We start from the raw sequence: 15,086 nt of genomic DNA, 5'->3' as shown, positions 1-15,086 counted from the left end.
TTAGTACATGTGGATCCTTTATTTATTTACAACAAGCAGGGGGCCTGGGCAAAGGCCCCCCTGGTTGTTTAGAACTGTTAGACGTACAGTTTTAGCACCTATCCCTAATTCCTTAACTCAGTCTGATCCCGTCTAACAACTGTGCGTGTTCAGCATCGAAGGAAGAGACCAGGGTTTGCGAGTTACTCCACAGATTATTTATTCCTAATATTGATCCTTACAGAGCTCCGGGTCCCTTTGCCAAATATAAAACCAGCTGAGCATCGCCGTGCTTCAGTGGAGGATTAAAGAGACTGAAGTCCAAACCCGCGTTTGCCCAGTTATAGTATATCAAAGATGAATATTCATTCACTGACACAACTGTCTTGAAGGGTGCCTCTTTTGGATTTTCAGCTGTGCATTGTTCCTTATCTCCCTCTGCTCCGCTCGGCTGGCCTTGGGGCTCCTCTCCGCTCGGCTCGGCCTTGAGGCTCCTCTCCGCTCGCCTCCTTATCTCTGCTGGCTGTAACTCACAAGGATTTTGGACAGAGAGCTTTTGTGTATTGTACAAGCATTTATAGGGGAACCTTCCAATTGTGTGGTAATCGAGTTAAAACAATTGTTTAATCATACAATAATAATATATAAAGATGAAGTAGCTGTAATAAAATATATGAGTAAAATATGTCATAGTCTTCACTAGATTATATGGTTAAAATATGTTATAGTCTTCATTCCCTCTCTTGGTCTCCCAAAGAGACCATACCGACAAACAACACACAGATTAGTAAGAAGAGAAACGAAGAAGCACTATAATAGTGTATCCATGAACACATGCTCAGCGGGGGGTGCAGAGGGGTCAGTTTGAAGCAGCTGAGCATACTGACCTTTAGGGAGTGGTCCCACTGCCCTATCGATCAAACGAACAACCAGAATACGAGCTAAGGGGAGGATGCAACAGCCACAAAGAATAAGTAAAGCGGTGAAAACAGCAACAGATGAGAAGGTTGCCCACCAAACCTTTCCAGGCACCGAAATGATTCATCCATTGGTCCCAGATTGAGGCACCCACACCTGAATGGTCTGCCTTCTTATTAGTCAGGATTCGGAGGCCTTCTAAGGCTTTGGTGAGTCGTCCATTTGGAGCAGTGTCATTAGGGATGAAAGTGCAACAGGCATCACCAAAGATAGCACACACACCACCCTTCTCAGCCAATAACATGTCTAATGCTATACGATCTTGGAAAGCCATGAGAGATGTTGCCGCTAACTGTTCATGTACCGCCTCAAACGACTCAACAGTGTAATTGCCAAGTCGTTGGACATTGTAATGAACATAATTAATGCGATCAACATTTTTGTTAGGGGTGATCCAAATTAGAAGACTTTCAAATCCTGCTGAAACCTGATCAACCAGTTTATACTCATCAGGAACGCCACATGGGACGCCTATGGCGTCAATATAGGTGGGGTCGGAGTTACCCATCCAGGTGGGTGATGGTCTCTTATTGCGATGCAAGACATCCTTCAGGTTTGAAGGTAATCGTATTTCAGTGGTGAGATCCACTGGGGAAACAGAAACCGGAAGCAACAAAGACACAGAAGAACACACACCAGAAGCATTTGTGGGTAATCTATCATACAACTTATCGCCTCCACACCATAACCAGATGTCAGCTCGGGATAAGGAGTGTGGTGCCGGAAAGGACATATTTACTACACACCAGTCAGATGGAATGCTTCCCAATGATTTTCCCGTCCCGTTTAATTTGAGACAGGTAAAATTTTGGCGGGCTACTGATTTGTCAAAAATTAGTTTTTCTTTATCCTCTTGGGCAAGTGGGAATATCGAATCGTACTTGGAACAATTAATCGTCGGATTGGTGTTTTTTAGGAGGTCCACAATACATTCATTGTCGACTGGGGCCGAAACAATGCGGAGTACGGGTCGAGCACCCATACACACGAGACAATCATCTTGGGTTTCGCTGGCAGCTAGCTCTGCCATTAACAGCCAATTGTTAGATACTGCTGTTATACCTGTAGTCATTCTAAACCAGTCGTCCACTGATGGTTCGCCATGGATTATGCAGACTTCACTTCATTTAGGGGATACGATTGATGGAGTCACCTTGCCAGTTTTTGCCTGAGTAGTACTGGGTTTTTTTACACATCCCCACTGGCCAGCATGGATCGGTATCCGAGGACCACGCACACAGGGTTAGGAAGCTAGTGGTGTCTCATTTGTTGGAGATTGCGGTGTCATTGGAGCCACATCCGTCTGATTGGAGATAGCCAAACAGGAGTATGACATGCTGAGAGTGTGCGACCAGTGTGGAATTGCGCAGTTGGGCAGGTTAGAGGAAACATTGGCAAACACCGTCAAGAGTCCCATATTGCAATCCGCAATATATCCGCACACTATAGTTTCGAAAGCAGTCCTCTATTCCTAAAGATCGTCCGGGCTCGCTTAAGGTGACACACACACACACACACACACACACACACACACACACACACACACATGGACGCACATACTTTCTCTTTCAACAAAGAGCAACTTTCTTTTTTCTCTCCCTCTCTGTCTCTTTCTTTCTCTTTGGCAGTCACACGGACAGACAAACACAAATGTTAGTACATGTGGATCCTTTATTTATTTACAACAAGCAGGGGGCCCGGGCAAAGGCCCCCCTGGTTGTTTAGAGCCAAAAGACAATTGTTGCGCTATTTAAAAAATTCTCTTTTGAAAAATGGGTGTTTAACAAATAAAAGATGAGTATACACACTTAGAGAAGGTGAAGAAATTCAATCACTCGTCTATTAGGATCTGACAGCAGTTTCTGGCCACCATATAAAGTTTCAGCTCTACGTTTCACGGTTTGGACAAATGTAGCGAGAGAATCTTAACATACACACACACCCATCCATAAATCACGCTTTATAAGGAGTATCGATGCCCACCGACACCACTTTGGAATGCAGAAGATTGCACTGCCATCTTGGTGCGCTTCAATTGTTTACACCTTTCCCAACTCGATACGAAATGAGAACTCCTTTTTGGCATAATTGGTGAAAAGTGACAGTCCAAACGTATGTGAAGTATGCAAAAAATGAATGTATAATATATACGGAAGCATGAGTATGCTTTTTAAGAGAAATTAAGGAAAACTGACAGTCAATTTCAAAAGAAAGGCTGATGAATTTTACCTATTTAAGCAATGTTTGGGTGTTATTTTTGGTAAAACATTGTAAACCAAACTGAAAATATGATGAAAATAAAAACTCACACAATGGCGGTGCTGTTGCGTAGTTCATGCAACTAAATTCAAGCGGAAATGACTAAGCGGAAGCACTCCAGTGTGGTTTCCAGGTGCACACATCCATCCATAAATCACGCTTTATAGGGATTAACGAATAGATAAAGCATGATTTATGGATGGGTGGATGTTTTATAACTCCCGTTACGACAGAAAAAAAAGTGTTCCAGGGAGCACCTGGAAAATCGCTGGTGGAAATTCTTCCAAAAATTGCATTTGTAAATGACGTGGAAAGGCATCCTACGACACGACCAATCAGCCACTCGGTGCATTTATGGCACATCATGTAAAAACAACGATTCATACATCAACTCTGATTTCAGCTTCAACAAATAAAAGTTTAGTTTACACATTTAGAGAAGGTGAAGAAATTCAACAGCCGTTTCTGGCCACCATAAAAACAAATCAACTCTCTATGTTGCATGGTTTGGACAAACGTATCGAGAGAATTTTAACAAGCACACACACACGCGCACGCACGCACACGCACGCACGCACACGCACGCACGCACGCACACGCACGCACGCACACACACACACGCACCCATAAATCACGCTATAAGGGTTATTATAGATCAGTTCAAAACTAAATCTATTCCTCCAAAGGCCTTAGTTTGTGGGGTACAGAACACACCCACACCCATAAATCACGCTATAAGGGTTATTATAGATCAGTTCAAAACTACATCTATTCCTCCAAAGGCCTTAGTTTGTGGGGTACAGAACACACCCACGTAGCACAGGGACAAACATCTGCAACCTCTTTCTACAAGGGCCTTATCGCGTGGGGCGCAGAACTCACTCACGTACCGCAGGGACAGACACATGTACGAGCGCGGGGACAAAACACATCCACAACTGTATTCACAAATTTGCACAGGGACAAACACATCTGCGACTTTTAGCGGGGACAAAACATATCAGCGACTTTATTTACAAATTTGTAATGTAGACTTCCAACAAAGGACACAAAAATACAATTCTGTGACAAACAATCTTTTCTCACCAGGACGACAATCTCAGATCATTCCCCAGATTCTACTAAAATTTGGATCTTTGTGTAAATTGTGATTACCTATTTTTTGACGTGCCAAAAGTCTGCGGATGAGAACATTGTTCCATCCTGAACCCCCAGAACAGGGGTCGGGAACCTTTTTGACACGGAGAGCCGTAAACAATTCCTATTTTCAAATTGTATTTCTTTGAGAGCCATACTCAGAATTTAAGAGTAAACATGTGAAACTGAGATGTGACTTTTTGGTACTCGGTTGTTTGGTCGCCGGTCTTTTGGTCGCCGGTCTTTTGGTCGCCGGTCTTTTGCTCGCCGGTCTTTTGCTCGCCTGGAAGGTTATTGATAATTACCATTTAAATCGTTGCTCAAATTCCCTAAATACAAACTGTGAATTATTATTTAGTCATAATTAATGCCCTCTGTCACCAGCAGTTTATATACATATTTTAGAAGAGCCACATGCACCCATCAGAAGAGCCACATATGGCTCCCGAGCCATGGGTTCCCTACCCCTGCCCCAGAACATCACCTTCTTGGTGGTCACCTATTAGCATTTATTTCTTTGACCTCGTAACTACAATGCCGCAAGCTCGTTTTGTGTTCTGTTTTTTTTTTGGAAGACAGACAGAGACATACAAGACACACACCCACATGGTTTTATTGCAAGAATGACAACCTCTGATATCTGACTCAGTTTTTAAATCCTCTGTTAAAAAGCAAAAGTGAGCGTTAACCTCAACATCAGTGGGCATTATTCAGTTTAGAACAAACTTTCCAAAGTATGTTCTTTCCTGTGGCTAGCTTGTCCGGGCAATTAGACCGTCCCCCTCACTTGGAGTTAAGAAGAGTTTTATGATATTGGTCCCCTGCTAAGCTTTGAAGTTTATATTATAACAGTAGAACACAGGAACAATTGTTTAGAAAGAAAACAACTGGGCCACATCCAGCAGTCCCACATACATGTGGCATGCTATGCAAACTGAATAATAATATTATCAAACACTTTGATCAGTGTGTGTGAAGCCAAATGGGCCACCGACTTGTAAGTTCATATACTATATATAAGCTATTTTTGGAAAATACTATACCGGCCTCAAATATGGGAAGTCGGTCATATTAGCGTTGCCTCTTGACCTCGTACCCTCAACGCCACATGCTCATTTCCTGTTCTGGGTTATATGAAGATAAATAGAGAACACAATGAAAACTGAGTGTCAGGGTACGTTAAGACACATCAGCAAGGCTTTAACGAAAGAAGCACCCATGATTTGACATCGGACTACCGTATATTTCTCCTTTCCAGCAGGCAAAAGTGGGCGCTACTTTGAATATTAGTGGCCATGTTTCATTTTAGAAGGAACATCCAAATATAAAGTTATTTTCTATCGCTCCGGTGCTTGAGAATAATGGCACAGTCCTTCTCATCGTATCCAGGTCCAAGGCCAGAGGTGGAACATCCCAGGATCCACCCCATCTCAAGCTTGAGACAACCAGATCTCCAGAAGAAGAATTATGAGCCCTATGATACGAGGTTGAATTTGCCGAAAAAAGGAGCACTGTGTTGAGAAGCAGCTACAAAGATTAGGCATTAAAATATACCGTATTTTCACGACTATATGGCGCATCGCATTTAAAGGCGCAGTGTCAGTAACGAGTGCTATTTCTGTATTTGACCCACACTGGACGCACCGCTTTTAAAGGCACACCGCTCCGCATTACCACTAGATGGTGCTGCGCTAAAGGGAATGTCAACAAAACAGTCAGATAGGTCAGCCTAACTTTATTAATAGATTACAAATCAGCTTTCTGACAACTCCATTCACTCTCAACATGAATAAACAACAGTTTTTTTTATTTTCTCCGAGGTTAAAGTATTATTATTTTTGTGACACAGCAATAGCATAATAACTCATGTTGAACAGGTGGGCATCTCACCAAAGTCGTCATTAATCGAGTCAGTAATTTCTGCCTTCCTGAAAGCTCGGACCATAGTTGAAACTTCCACTGTGAATGACGACGAACATAGAATTAATGTGCTACATTGAGCTCAACCGAAATGCAACGCTGTTTTATATTTCTCAGCATTCACCGCGCAACGGAAATAGAGTCTGGGGCTGCTTGCCGTAGTTGCCAGAGCTGTTGCGGCTCAATATTTATCCATATTTTATATATATATATAAAATATGGATAAATATTGAGCCGCAACAGCTCTGGCAACTACTATTTCCGTTGCGCGGTGAATGCTGATATACAGACACTCCTCAACTTACGAACGCAATTGGTTCCGAGCGATTGTTCATAAGTTGAATTTGTTTGTAAGTTGATTTAGTGCTATATTTTGTATTATAATTTATGTTTAAGGCCTATATAAGTATATTGAAGGTTTATATAAGTGCATTTGTATGTTTAATGCTTGTATAAGTAACACGCATTGGTTTGTACTGAAAAAAAAAACATTTAATAAAATGGAGAGAATATGTACAGTACTGTAGAGAGATAGATTTATGTATTAGAAACTGGCCAAAAGAAGCGACCTAATGACGATTGCAGTTTTCTTCTTTTTTTCATCATAAATGATGCAGTAGCACTGTATGGCATCATTCAATTGATTTGCAAACTTTGTGCAACGTTCAATATTTGGGTCCTGCTGCTCGATCTTTCTGTTTATAAATGGTACTGAATGTGCAACGCTCACCACTTTCTGACGCGCATCAAGCTTCGTTATTATTGCCACTCGTTTCAAATGAAATGGCTTGCCTCTTCCTTGCAACTCCCTCAATAGAAGCCTTTAGCTTTTTACCAACCATATTCAATATTGGATGCATGAGATATTTAATGATACAAATGAAAAAGGTTCTTTGCACACTGGAGATACATTCACGCACTTCCGCATTGCAACGAAGAAGGTAGATGCTGGGTGAGCTGAGCTCTCACAGCGCCAGGCGTCGGTATTAGCGGCGGAAAGAAGTACTACTCCGAAAAAGACGCGAAATACAAAATTGGACTTGCGAACATTTTTGGACTTAAACGCAATTTGCAGACATGTTCGTATGTACCGTTGTTCGTAAGTTGAATGTTCGTAAGTAGGGGAGCGTCTGTATATATATATATAGTTCGCAGTCTAGCTTAGAATGCTCTGTTGACACCAACATCTAGCGGCAGGAGTTCTTTTGTAAAACCAGCCGGAATGACGGCGAGCACCAAATTAGTGTGCTCGCCGTCATACTGGGTGTATTGACAAAAGAACTATATATCCCAGCAGTCACTGCGCAGTACTTTTTCTAGGGGAAAATAGTAGAATCGGGGGCTACTTGCCGTAGTTGTGAGAGCTGTAGAGGATGGTGTACCCTATCGACTGATTTATTTTATTTTATTGTGATAACAATTTTAGTATTGGTCCATATATAAAGCGCACTGGATTATAAGGCGCCCTGTCTATTTTGGAGAAAATGTAAGACTTTTAAGTGTGCCTTATAGTCGTGAGAATACGGTAATTGTGAATACATACATGATTTGAGTTATTATACAAACAAGACAAAATGGTTATTAAAGGGTGCCCACTCATCCAGTGCACCTTTTGCATGCACTAAATTCAAAATTCTGTAGATGTCACTGACAGCTTCACTGTCTGGGCACATTGCTTGCTGACGCACTATATTTATATAGTGAAAAGGCAGAAGTGACTGACGCGTGTGTGCAGATCATGCTCAAAACATGACAACATTAGCAATCGACGGTGACGTTTTCCGTCTGCTACCAGTGACCGAGACGATCCGGATTAGATGGGGAAGACGAGATCAGTTTTACAAAAAAACATATACTGTTTTAAAAACATTTTTTTGTTATATGGTGTACACAATTTGAAATGATCAAGAAATGTGTAAAATGAGGGAAAACGTGTAAGTTGACAGGTAATGCGATTGTGAGCATAACTGGTTATTTGCTTCCTTGTGGCCTTCGATTGGCTGGCAACCAATTTAGGGTGCCCCACCTGCTGAGCTGTGGTTGGCTGGGATAGGCTCCAGCACCCCCCCCCCTTCCCTCCCGGGACCCTTGTGAGGATAATAGTGATGGAAGATGAATGAATGAAAATTAAGTACTATGTATTGCTCCCTAAAAATTGATTGCTACTTCCAAAAGGTTGATTGAAACGGCTGGAACACAGCAATAAGTAAACAAAAGGGTTGTCCAGAGGTAACAAGCGCCATGTAAGTTAATAAAATGGAGGAAGCTCCAACTTCTTTAATTCATATCCTGCATATATTTAAATGTACAAGTGTAACTTCAAGATAGCAGCAAAATGACATTTTATTGGTCTTGGGCTGAACTTTGTGAAACATTGATACGCAAAATTCAGCATTAGCAGTCGCAAGCATGAAAAGTATAGTCTATTTTGTAGCATAAATAAAACAGATTGATTTAAGAAGATCGTGCTATGCAGTTATGATAAGTACGTAAGAGGAAAGGGGGGCTGAACATGTATTCTAATTCCTTCCTCCTATTTTTGCCTCCTCCTTCATTTCGGCAACAGCCATTCTGTTTCAACTCACCACAGAACTGCCTTTCACGACAAGCCTCTTTAAACGACGGAGGAAACCACCGTGTTCACTTTTTTTCCACAAACCTCTCCAAACATGGCGGGTGGATACCGTCGGGAGTGACCTTTTACACTCCGGCGAGACGATCGCGTCCTTATTGCGGGAGTAAAACTCGCCTCGACGCCGAGCAGAATTACTTGGAGTGGCTTGCGTGGCAAGCGGCTAAGAAATGTTGGCTACTTCTGGGACATACGCCAACAAGAAGAGGAAGAAACCTGTCCTCAAACAGTAGGTCCAGCTCCGTCAAGTGAACTTTGTTGTTGTCAACGCTAAGTTACGAAACTACAGGCAGACATTTTGAGTCTGGAGGTTATATAGTATATGCGCATGACATTTAAGTGAAAGTTGATAAAACTGCACACCACTGCAGCCGTAGCTCTCTGAAATGTTATCATTGTTTATATTTATTTACCAGTTAGATACATCTTAAGTGTAAAAGGTGTTTTTACACATGGGGGTTATGTCCAGGCGCCCTGGTCGCTGCAAGGAAGAACCGTAATGGGGTGGACGGAAGGTTTCTGTCAGCTCTGCTCCTCAGTATAAACAAGAAAAAAAATAATTAGTCTCACCGGTTGACTTTATTCATTTGGCATATTTGTGTTTACGATTAAATAAGTCATGTTAGTTGGTTTGAGTTAAAACGACTGTGGATAGTAACGTTGAGGCCTAGCACCTTAAGAATGTGCGCTGCTCGGTTTAGGAATGGAGTGTTGCCCTGGCTAGCGCATTCATCACAATCAAGTTGGAGAGTCAGTAGACCACTGCTCTCACGCGATGCACCGGGAAGGGCGGGCCCGTCTCGAGCTTTTCGCTCTGTTATTGTAATCTGATATGTGCCCCCTCCAAACCTCTCCCTCTTCTATGCTTCAACTTTCTTTGAGTATTATCCACTTCCTCTTCCTTGCCTTTAAAAGTACTCTTAACCTTTATAGTGCAGTAACCGTTTTAACAAATAATAATAAACACGCGGCGTCATCGCAGTAGTTTTTTGACTTGACTCTCTCTCGCTGTAAAGTGTAAACAAAAATCGGTCTACCTCTAATGTACAATTTCATTGGATTTGGGCTAATGCTGCTTAAAAAAATCCTGGCGTGGCATGTGAAAAGACTGTAATGTATCAATATTTAAATATAATCGATAAAAAACCTAAATAGTTTAAGTACTGTACTCAGTGAAAATAGTTCCTCTTTGCTTATTTAAAAAAAAAACAGCTTATAATGAGGTTTTGTCTAAGTCCTCTTTGTCAGGTTTGAGAGGCATTGGATTATTGATGGAATTTCAGGGGGTGCCGTAGGGGCAACGGGAGCAGCTTCTTTCTGTGAGAGGTTTTAGGCGCACAAGGAACATGGTGACCGCTGTTTCCTTTATTGTAAAATATGGTTCTGTACAACGACATGATTGCCAAATTCAATGGCTCCGAGCATGTTGTCATCAACCCCCATCGACCCGTTGTTGCAAACTGTGTACCATGTTGAAGAACTCATGCAGATGTCTTAAAGGAAGACCACTACTTCATCTTCAATCCTCATCATTGTCCGCTGCCTCTTCTTCCTCACTCCCCGATGGGATTTTGATGAGGTCCTCATCAATTGGGGGGGTTAATAATGTATCTCGAGCAGTGTGTTGATGTCCTCTTGTCATGTCAGCTTCATGGTCTTATCTACGGCATAAATCCCTCATAATGCTGGTTCATGTTTTTTTTCTTTTTTTTTCTAGTGGTTACCACTCGCTTGGTGTCCTTGGAAAAGGAAAAGGATATTGTTGCCATTTTCCTAATGTTCGCTTCTTCTTTTGTGGTATAACGCATAGGAGATTACCGTATTTACTCGCATATAAGCCGCTTTTGTCGGACAAAAAATGATGACTACATCAAGGGTACGGCTTATATACACATAAAAACACGACTTACAAACAAAACTGCAATTTGACAGCGGCATGACACGATGACGCGACACAATGACATCACTTCAAAATGGCGCCCACGCATGCGCCGTGACGTCACGACGCAAGCGAATGTCGATACGGTCATTTATTTCAAAATAGAGAAAAGATAAACAGATAAAACGCTAAACAAAATTTATTTTGACGTCTATGAATGAAATTCATGAAAACAAACGTATCTTGCATAAAACACAAAACGTTCCCTTCACTGCTCGCTCGGGGCACAGCCATCTTAGTGAGGTTGTGGGGTGCAGCCTTCTTAGCGAGGTCGGGGCAAGGCCATTTTAGGGAGGTCGGGGAGCAGCCATCTTAGTGAGCGCTGCCAGACACGAGTAGCCTTGATTTTGAAATGAAACAAAATTCCACCTTGATTTTTTTGTTTTGTTTTATTTCTTGTCCGAAAGTGACAACTGTTATAGACTGTGATTGTGTCACAGTAAGAATGTACCCCTTAAGTGTTTGCCACAGTTTCTCCACATCACTGTTATGATGTAACGATTGGCTGATTCCCGCCACTGATTGTAAATGATTAAGTGTTTTGTTTACTAAAATGTTCTGAAACTTAAGCGTAGTAAGCATGCATTATTTACTCAGGTTATAACAACTATTGGAGTAAAATGACTTTTCTAATATTAATATGCTAAGTAAAGCAAAGCGTTCTTCATTGCGAGCAAATATATAATAATGTAAGACTAATAAGCTAAGTAAAGCAAAGCATTCTTCATTGCGAGCAAATATATAATAATGTAAGACTAATAACATGAGTAATAATAATGAAAACCATAATGAGAAACATAATAATGACATGAATCATCGAAATCATTGAGATGTTTTGACATTAGAAGCAATATTGCTGCCATAACATCTTAAACTTCTGGCAAGAAAATTGTAATTTCTGTAATTAGAAAGCATCAGTTCTCATCAAGATAGCCTTTTTCTTTTTTCGAAATTGAATAATTTGATATTTTGCATTTACAAAGACAGGCATATTAACTTCCTTATGATATTGACCCTAATAATGTGCATTTGATTCATACAGTATCTCAGAAATACCAAGATTAAGATTTTCTCTTCAAAGTAACACATTTGTACTCCCTATTAAAACCATGAATATGAAGGTGCAAATTGGGGATCAGGGGGGCGGCTTATACGCGAGAAATTGTAAAATTCCAAATTTTCAAGGCAACTTTCAGGGTGAGGCTTATACGTGCGGGCGGCTTATATGCAAGTATATACGGTAATTTACTCCGGAATGGTGTGCTACCCCTTAAGGATAACTATGAACGTGATTTTTTTGGTCAATCGTAATGCCTCATTTTTTCTCGGGCTCATTGGGTGCCTTAGATGGCCCAAGACGCTTAAGAGGCATTTTTAACGGTGACTCAAAATCCAAACAAAGCTGGAATAGGCTCAGCGTAGTCTTTCTATACAGGTGATGTGTGTGATGCGAAATTCACTTGCAACACAACAGGAAATGGCAAGACGTCGTCCTTCTCTGCCTTTTTTGTTATCTGGCGGGTCGTTCTTCTATGGTGAAATATCGCTTCTTCAGCGCTGAGTGCCACCCAATTCAGTGCCGAAGAAGCAGGGCCCTGACTTCTGCCATTTGTTATCCATTGTCTTCTTGCGAGTCTCACAGAATTTTGATATTTTTATGATTTTTTTTATACTTAATATCAAAATACGCGATGTACTGAAGCCTCAGTAATCTCGTCATATGAGTACAACCTGTAATTCTTTTCCTACTTGATATCAAGGAGTTTCCCCATTTTATGACAATGTTGAAAAATCTAAAATTGAATTGAATGCTTTTATTGTCATTATACAAGTATAATGAGATTTTAAGCTTTACCGTGCACGAACAACAACAAACAAACAGACAAATAAATAATCAATAAATAATGACAATAAATAAATAAATCGTCAACACAATAACAAAACAAACAAACAGATAATCAATAAATAAGTAATCTAAAAATAAGTAGTCAACATAATAAATTAGTAGTACAGTGGTACCTTGAGATACGAGCTTAATGCGTTCCGGGACTGAGCCCGAATGTCGATTTACTCGTATCTCAAATCAACGTTTCCCATAGAAATGAACTAAATACAAAAAATTCGTTCCCACCCTCTGAAAAAAACACCAAAAAACAGGATATTAACAATGGAAATACATATTTTATGTGTTCTAATGTTTTAAATCACCATCTACTAACAGAGTAACAAATAACTAGTGGTTATGATCTTTGATAATAGAATGAGGCATTATTTTATTCAACGGGGAGTTCGTGGATGGGGGAGACAGAGCGAGAGAGAGTCACTTGACGGATGCGCTCGTAACGTAACATAAACATTAAATTTAACTTAAATGAACTTAGATTCCTATACTATTCCTACACACACTCTTAAAAATGTTTTAATGTCATGTTACACTAAATTTAAACCTGGTGCAATAACCAAGGCAAATAGGTTAATGTACTACACCGCGGCTGTCATCATACGCCTTTTCTTCTTACTACCCTTCATTGAACCAGCTTGCTTTGGCTCCATTGTGTTTCCCTTAGTTCTGCACTGAATAATGCAAAAAAACTGAAAAAATAAAACGTTCTGCCCAGTGCTCGTAGAGAGGGCCAGAGGGCAACAGGTTGAAGAGTTGGAACCTGGGATGTGAATTGTCTTTTGTGATGCACCTTGCCCTTTCTATGCAGTTAACTTGTTAACTTGGGTTAAAATGTGTTAATGTCATCCAATTTTTTTATTTTATTTTTTTAAATGACCACATGTGACCACATAGTTTCTTTTTGTAAGGCTCAAAAAAGTATTTTTGCCAATGGTGATGATGTCTTCAGTTGATTATTTTATTTATTGCATATATGTACAGCAACTCTTGGTTGGAAGGGAAAATAAAGATGATCCTACTACATGGAGTTTGCATGTTCTCCCCAGTCTTGTGTGGGTTTTCTCGAGGTACTCCGGTTTGCTCCCACATTCCAAAAACTTGCATGGTAGGCTGGCTGAACACTAAATTGGCCTAGGTATGAGCACGAGCGTGTATGGTTGTCTGTCGCCTCGTGCCCTCCAATTGACTGGCCACCATTTCATGGTGCCCGAACTCAGCTAGGATAGGTTCAGCACCCACCGCGAACCTTGTGAGGATAAACGGTTTAGAAAATGAAACAAAAAAATCACCAACTACACGTTTTGGTCCTTTTCTTTTTCCACAGAAAAAGGGTGAAGGAAGGAAATGAAGTAATTAAATCCAACCCTTCCAAGCGCCACCGAGACCGGCTGAATGGGGAGCTGGACCGACTAACAGACCTGCTTCCCTTTTCTGAGGACGTTCGTTCCTGTCTCGACAAACTGTCTGTCCTTCGACTCAGCGTGGGATACCTGCGAGTCAAAAGCTATTTCAATGGTAATTTCTTGGTTTCATATGTAGTTTTACAATTATTTTTATTTAGTCTCTTGGTATCAATTAAGCAAGATTTTTGGAAGATACGTCGCATGAATAATTGCTTTTTGCTGAATTTAATGGCGGTCTTAAGAGATGCCACAAAAATGTAGCTCTTGGAGCTAAATTACTGTCCACCACCATAGCTCCTCAAGTGGCTGCACAGGTCCTGTTTTTTGGTCCAACCGATGCAGCACATAAAATTTGAGGTTTCTGCTAAAACGTGGAGCACCTGGATTTTGCTTATTCATGCGGATGTATCTGTCCCTCGCGTGTTTCTCCCTTCTCTGGGGATCAATCACCTATTAGACCCACCACTGCGGAAATCTCATGGCAGGAGTCTGACATGTGTCAATGTACAGTACACACAGCCACCTCGACATAGTCAATCAATGGTTTGCTTGTAACTAGCTGAATAGCTGTTGATAGTTTTCATTAGTTTGCTATCTAAAGAACAACATGACATGACGCAAAGTCTACATCAATGCTGAAACATTTTTGATTGCTTGTCAACTCTCTCTGGAATTTAGGCCATGACAAAATGTTTTACCAACATTACTGAGATGTGCATGTGTATATCCGTCATCAATTACTGGCACTGTTCATGTAGAAGACAAAATAAGGGAAAATGTGTTCTCATGTAATATCACAGGCTAACCGCCCTACAATTCTTTCCCTATAGTGAATGTATTACTACTATACAGTCAGTCCTCAAATTTCGCGGATAATGTAGACCAGATAATGGAAAAAACGTGAAGTAGGATCCCCCTATTATTACTACCATAATT

General features: G+C 40.9%; 1 protein-coding gene and 1 long non-coding RNA gene across 2 annotated transcripts in view; one reads left to right on the top strand and one right to left on the bottom strand.

The window, feature by feature from the left end:
- On the bottom strand, positions 1-9,311 carry LOC144086528 (uncharacterized). The gene is made up of 2 exons (XR_013304506.1): positions 8,859-9,311; positions 1-502 (listed from the first exon to the last, which is right to left on the bottom strand). It is a non-coding gene; the product is annotated as an uncharacterized LOC144086528 (long non-coding RNA).
- Positions 8,378-15,086, top strand: part of LOC144086527 (aryl hydrocarbon receptor-like) — a 38,585-nt gene continuing 31,876 nt past the window's right edge. Inside the window, exons 1-3 of the mRNA XM_077616398.1 lie at positions 8,378-8,516; positions 8,840-9,134; positions 14,072-14,262. Coding sequence (XP_077472524.1) covers positions 9,076-9,134; positions 14,072-14,262 — 250 coding nt within the window. The 5' untranslated portion in view covers positions 8,378-8,516; positions 8,840-9,075. The remainder of the gene's footprint in view (positions 8,517-8,839; positions 9,135-14,071; positions 14,263-15,086) is intronic.

Source organism: Stigmatopora argus, chromosome 13 (genome assembly GCF_051989625.1).
Source record: "Stigmatopora argus isolate UIUO_Sarg chromosome 13, RoL_Sarg_1.0, whole genome shotgun sequence".
In the NCBI taxonomy this organism is placed as follows: domain Eukaryota; kingdom Metazoa; phylum Chordata; class Actinopteri; order Syngnathiformes; family Syngnathidae; genus Stigmatopora; species Stigmatopora argus.
The sequence above is the reverse complement of the archived record's forward strand: the minus strand, read 5'-3'. Positions and strand labels throughout refer to the sequence as shown.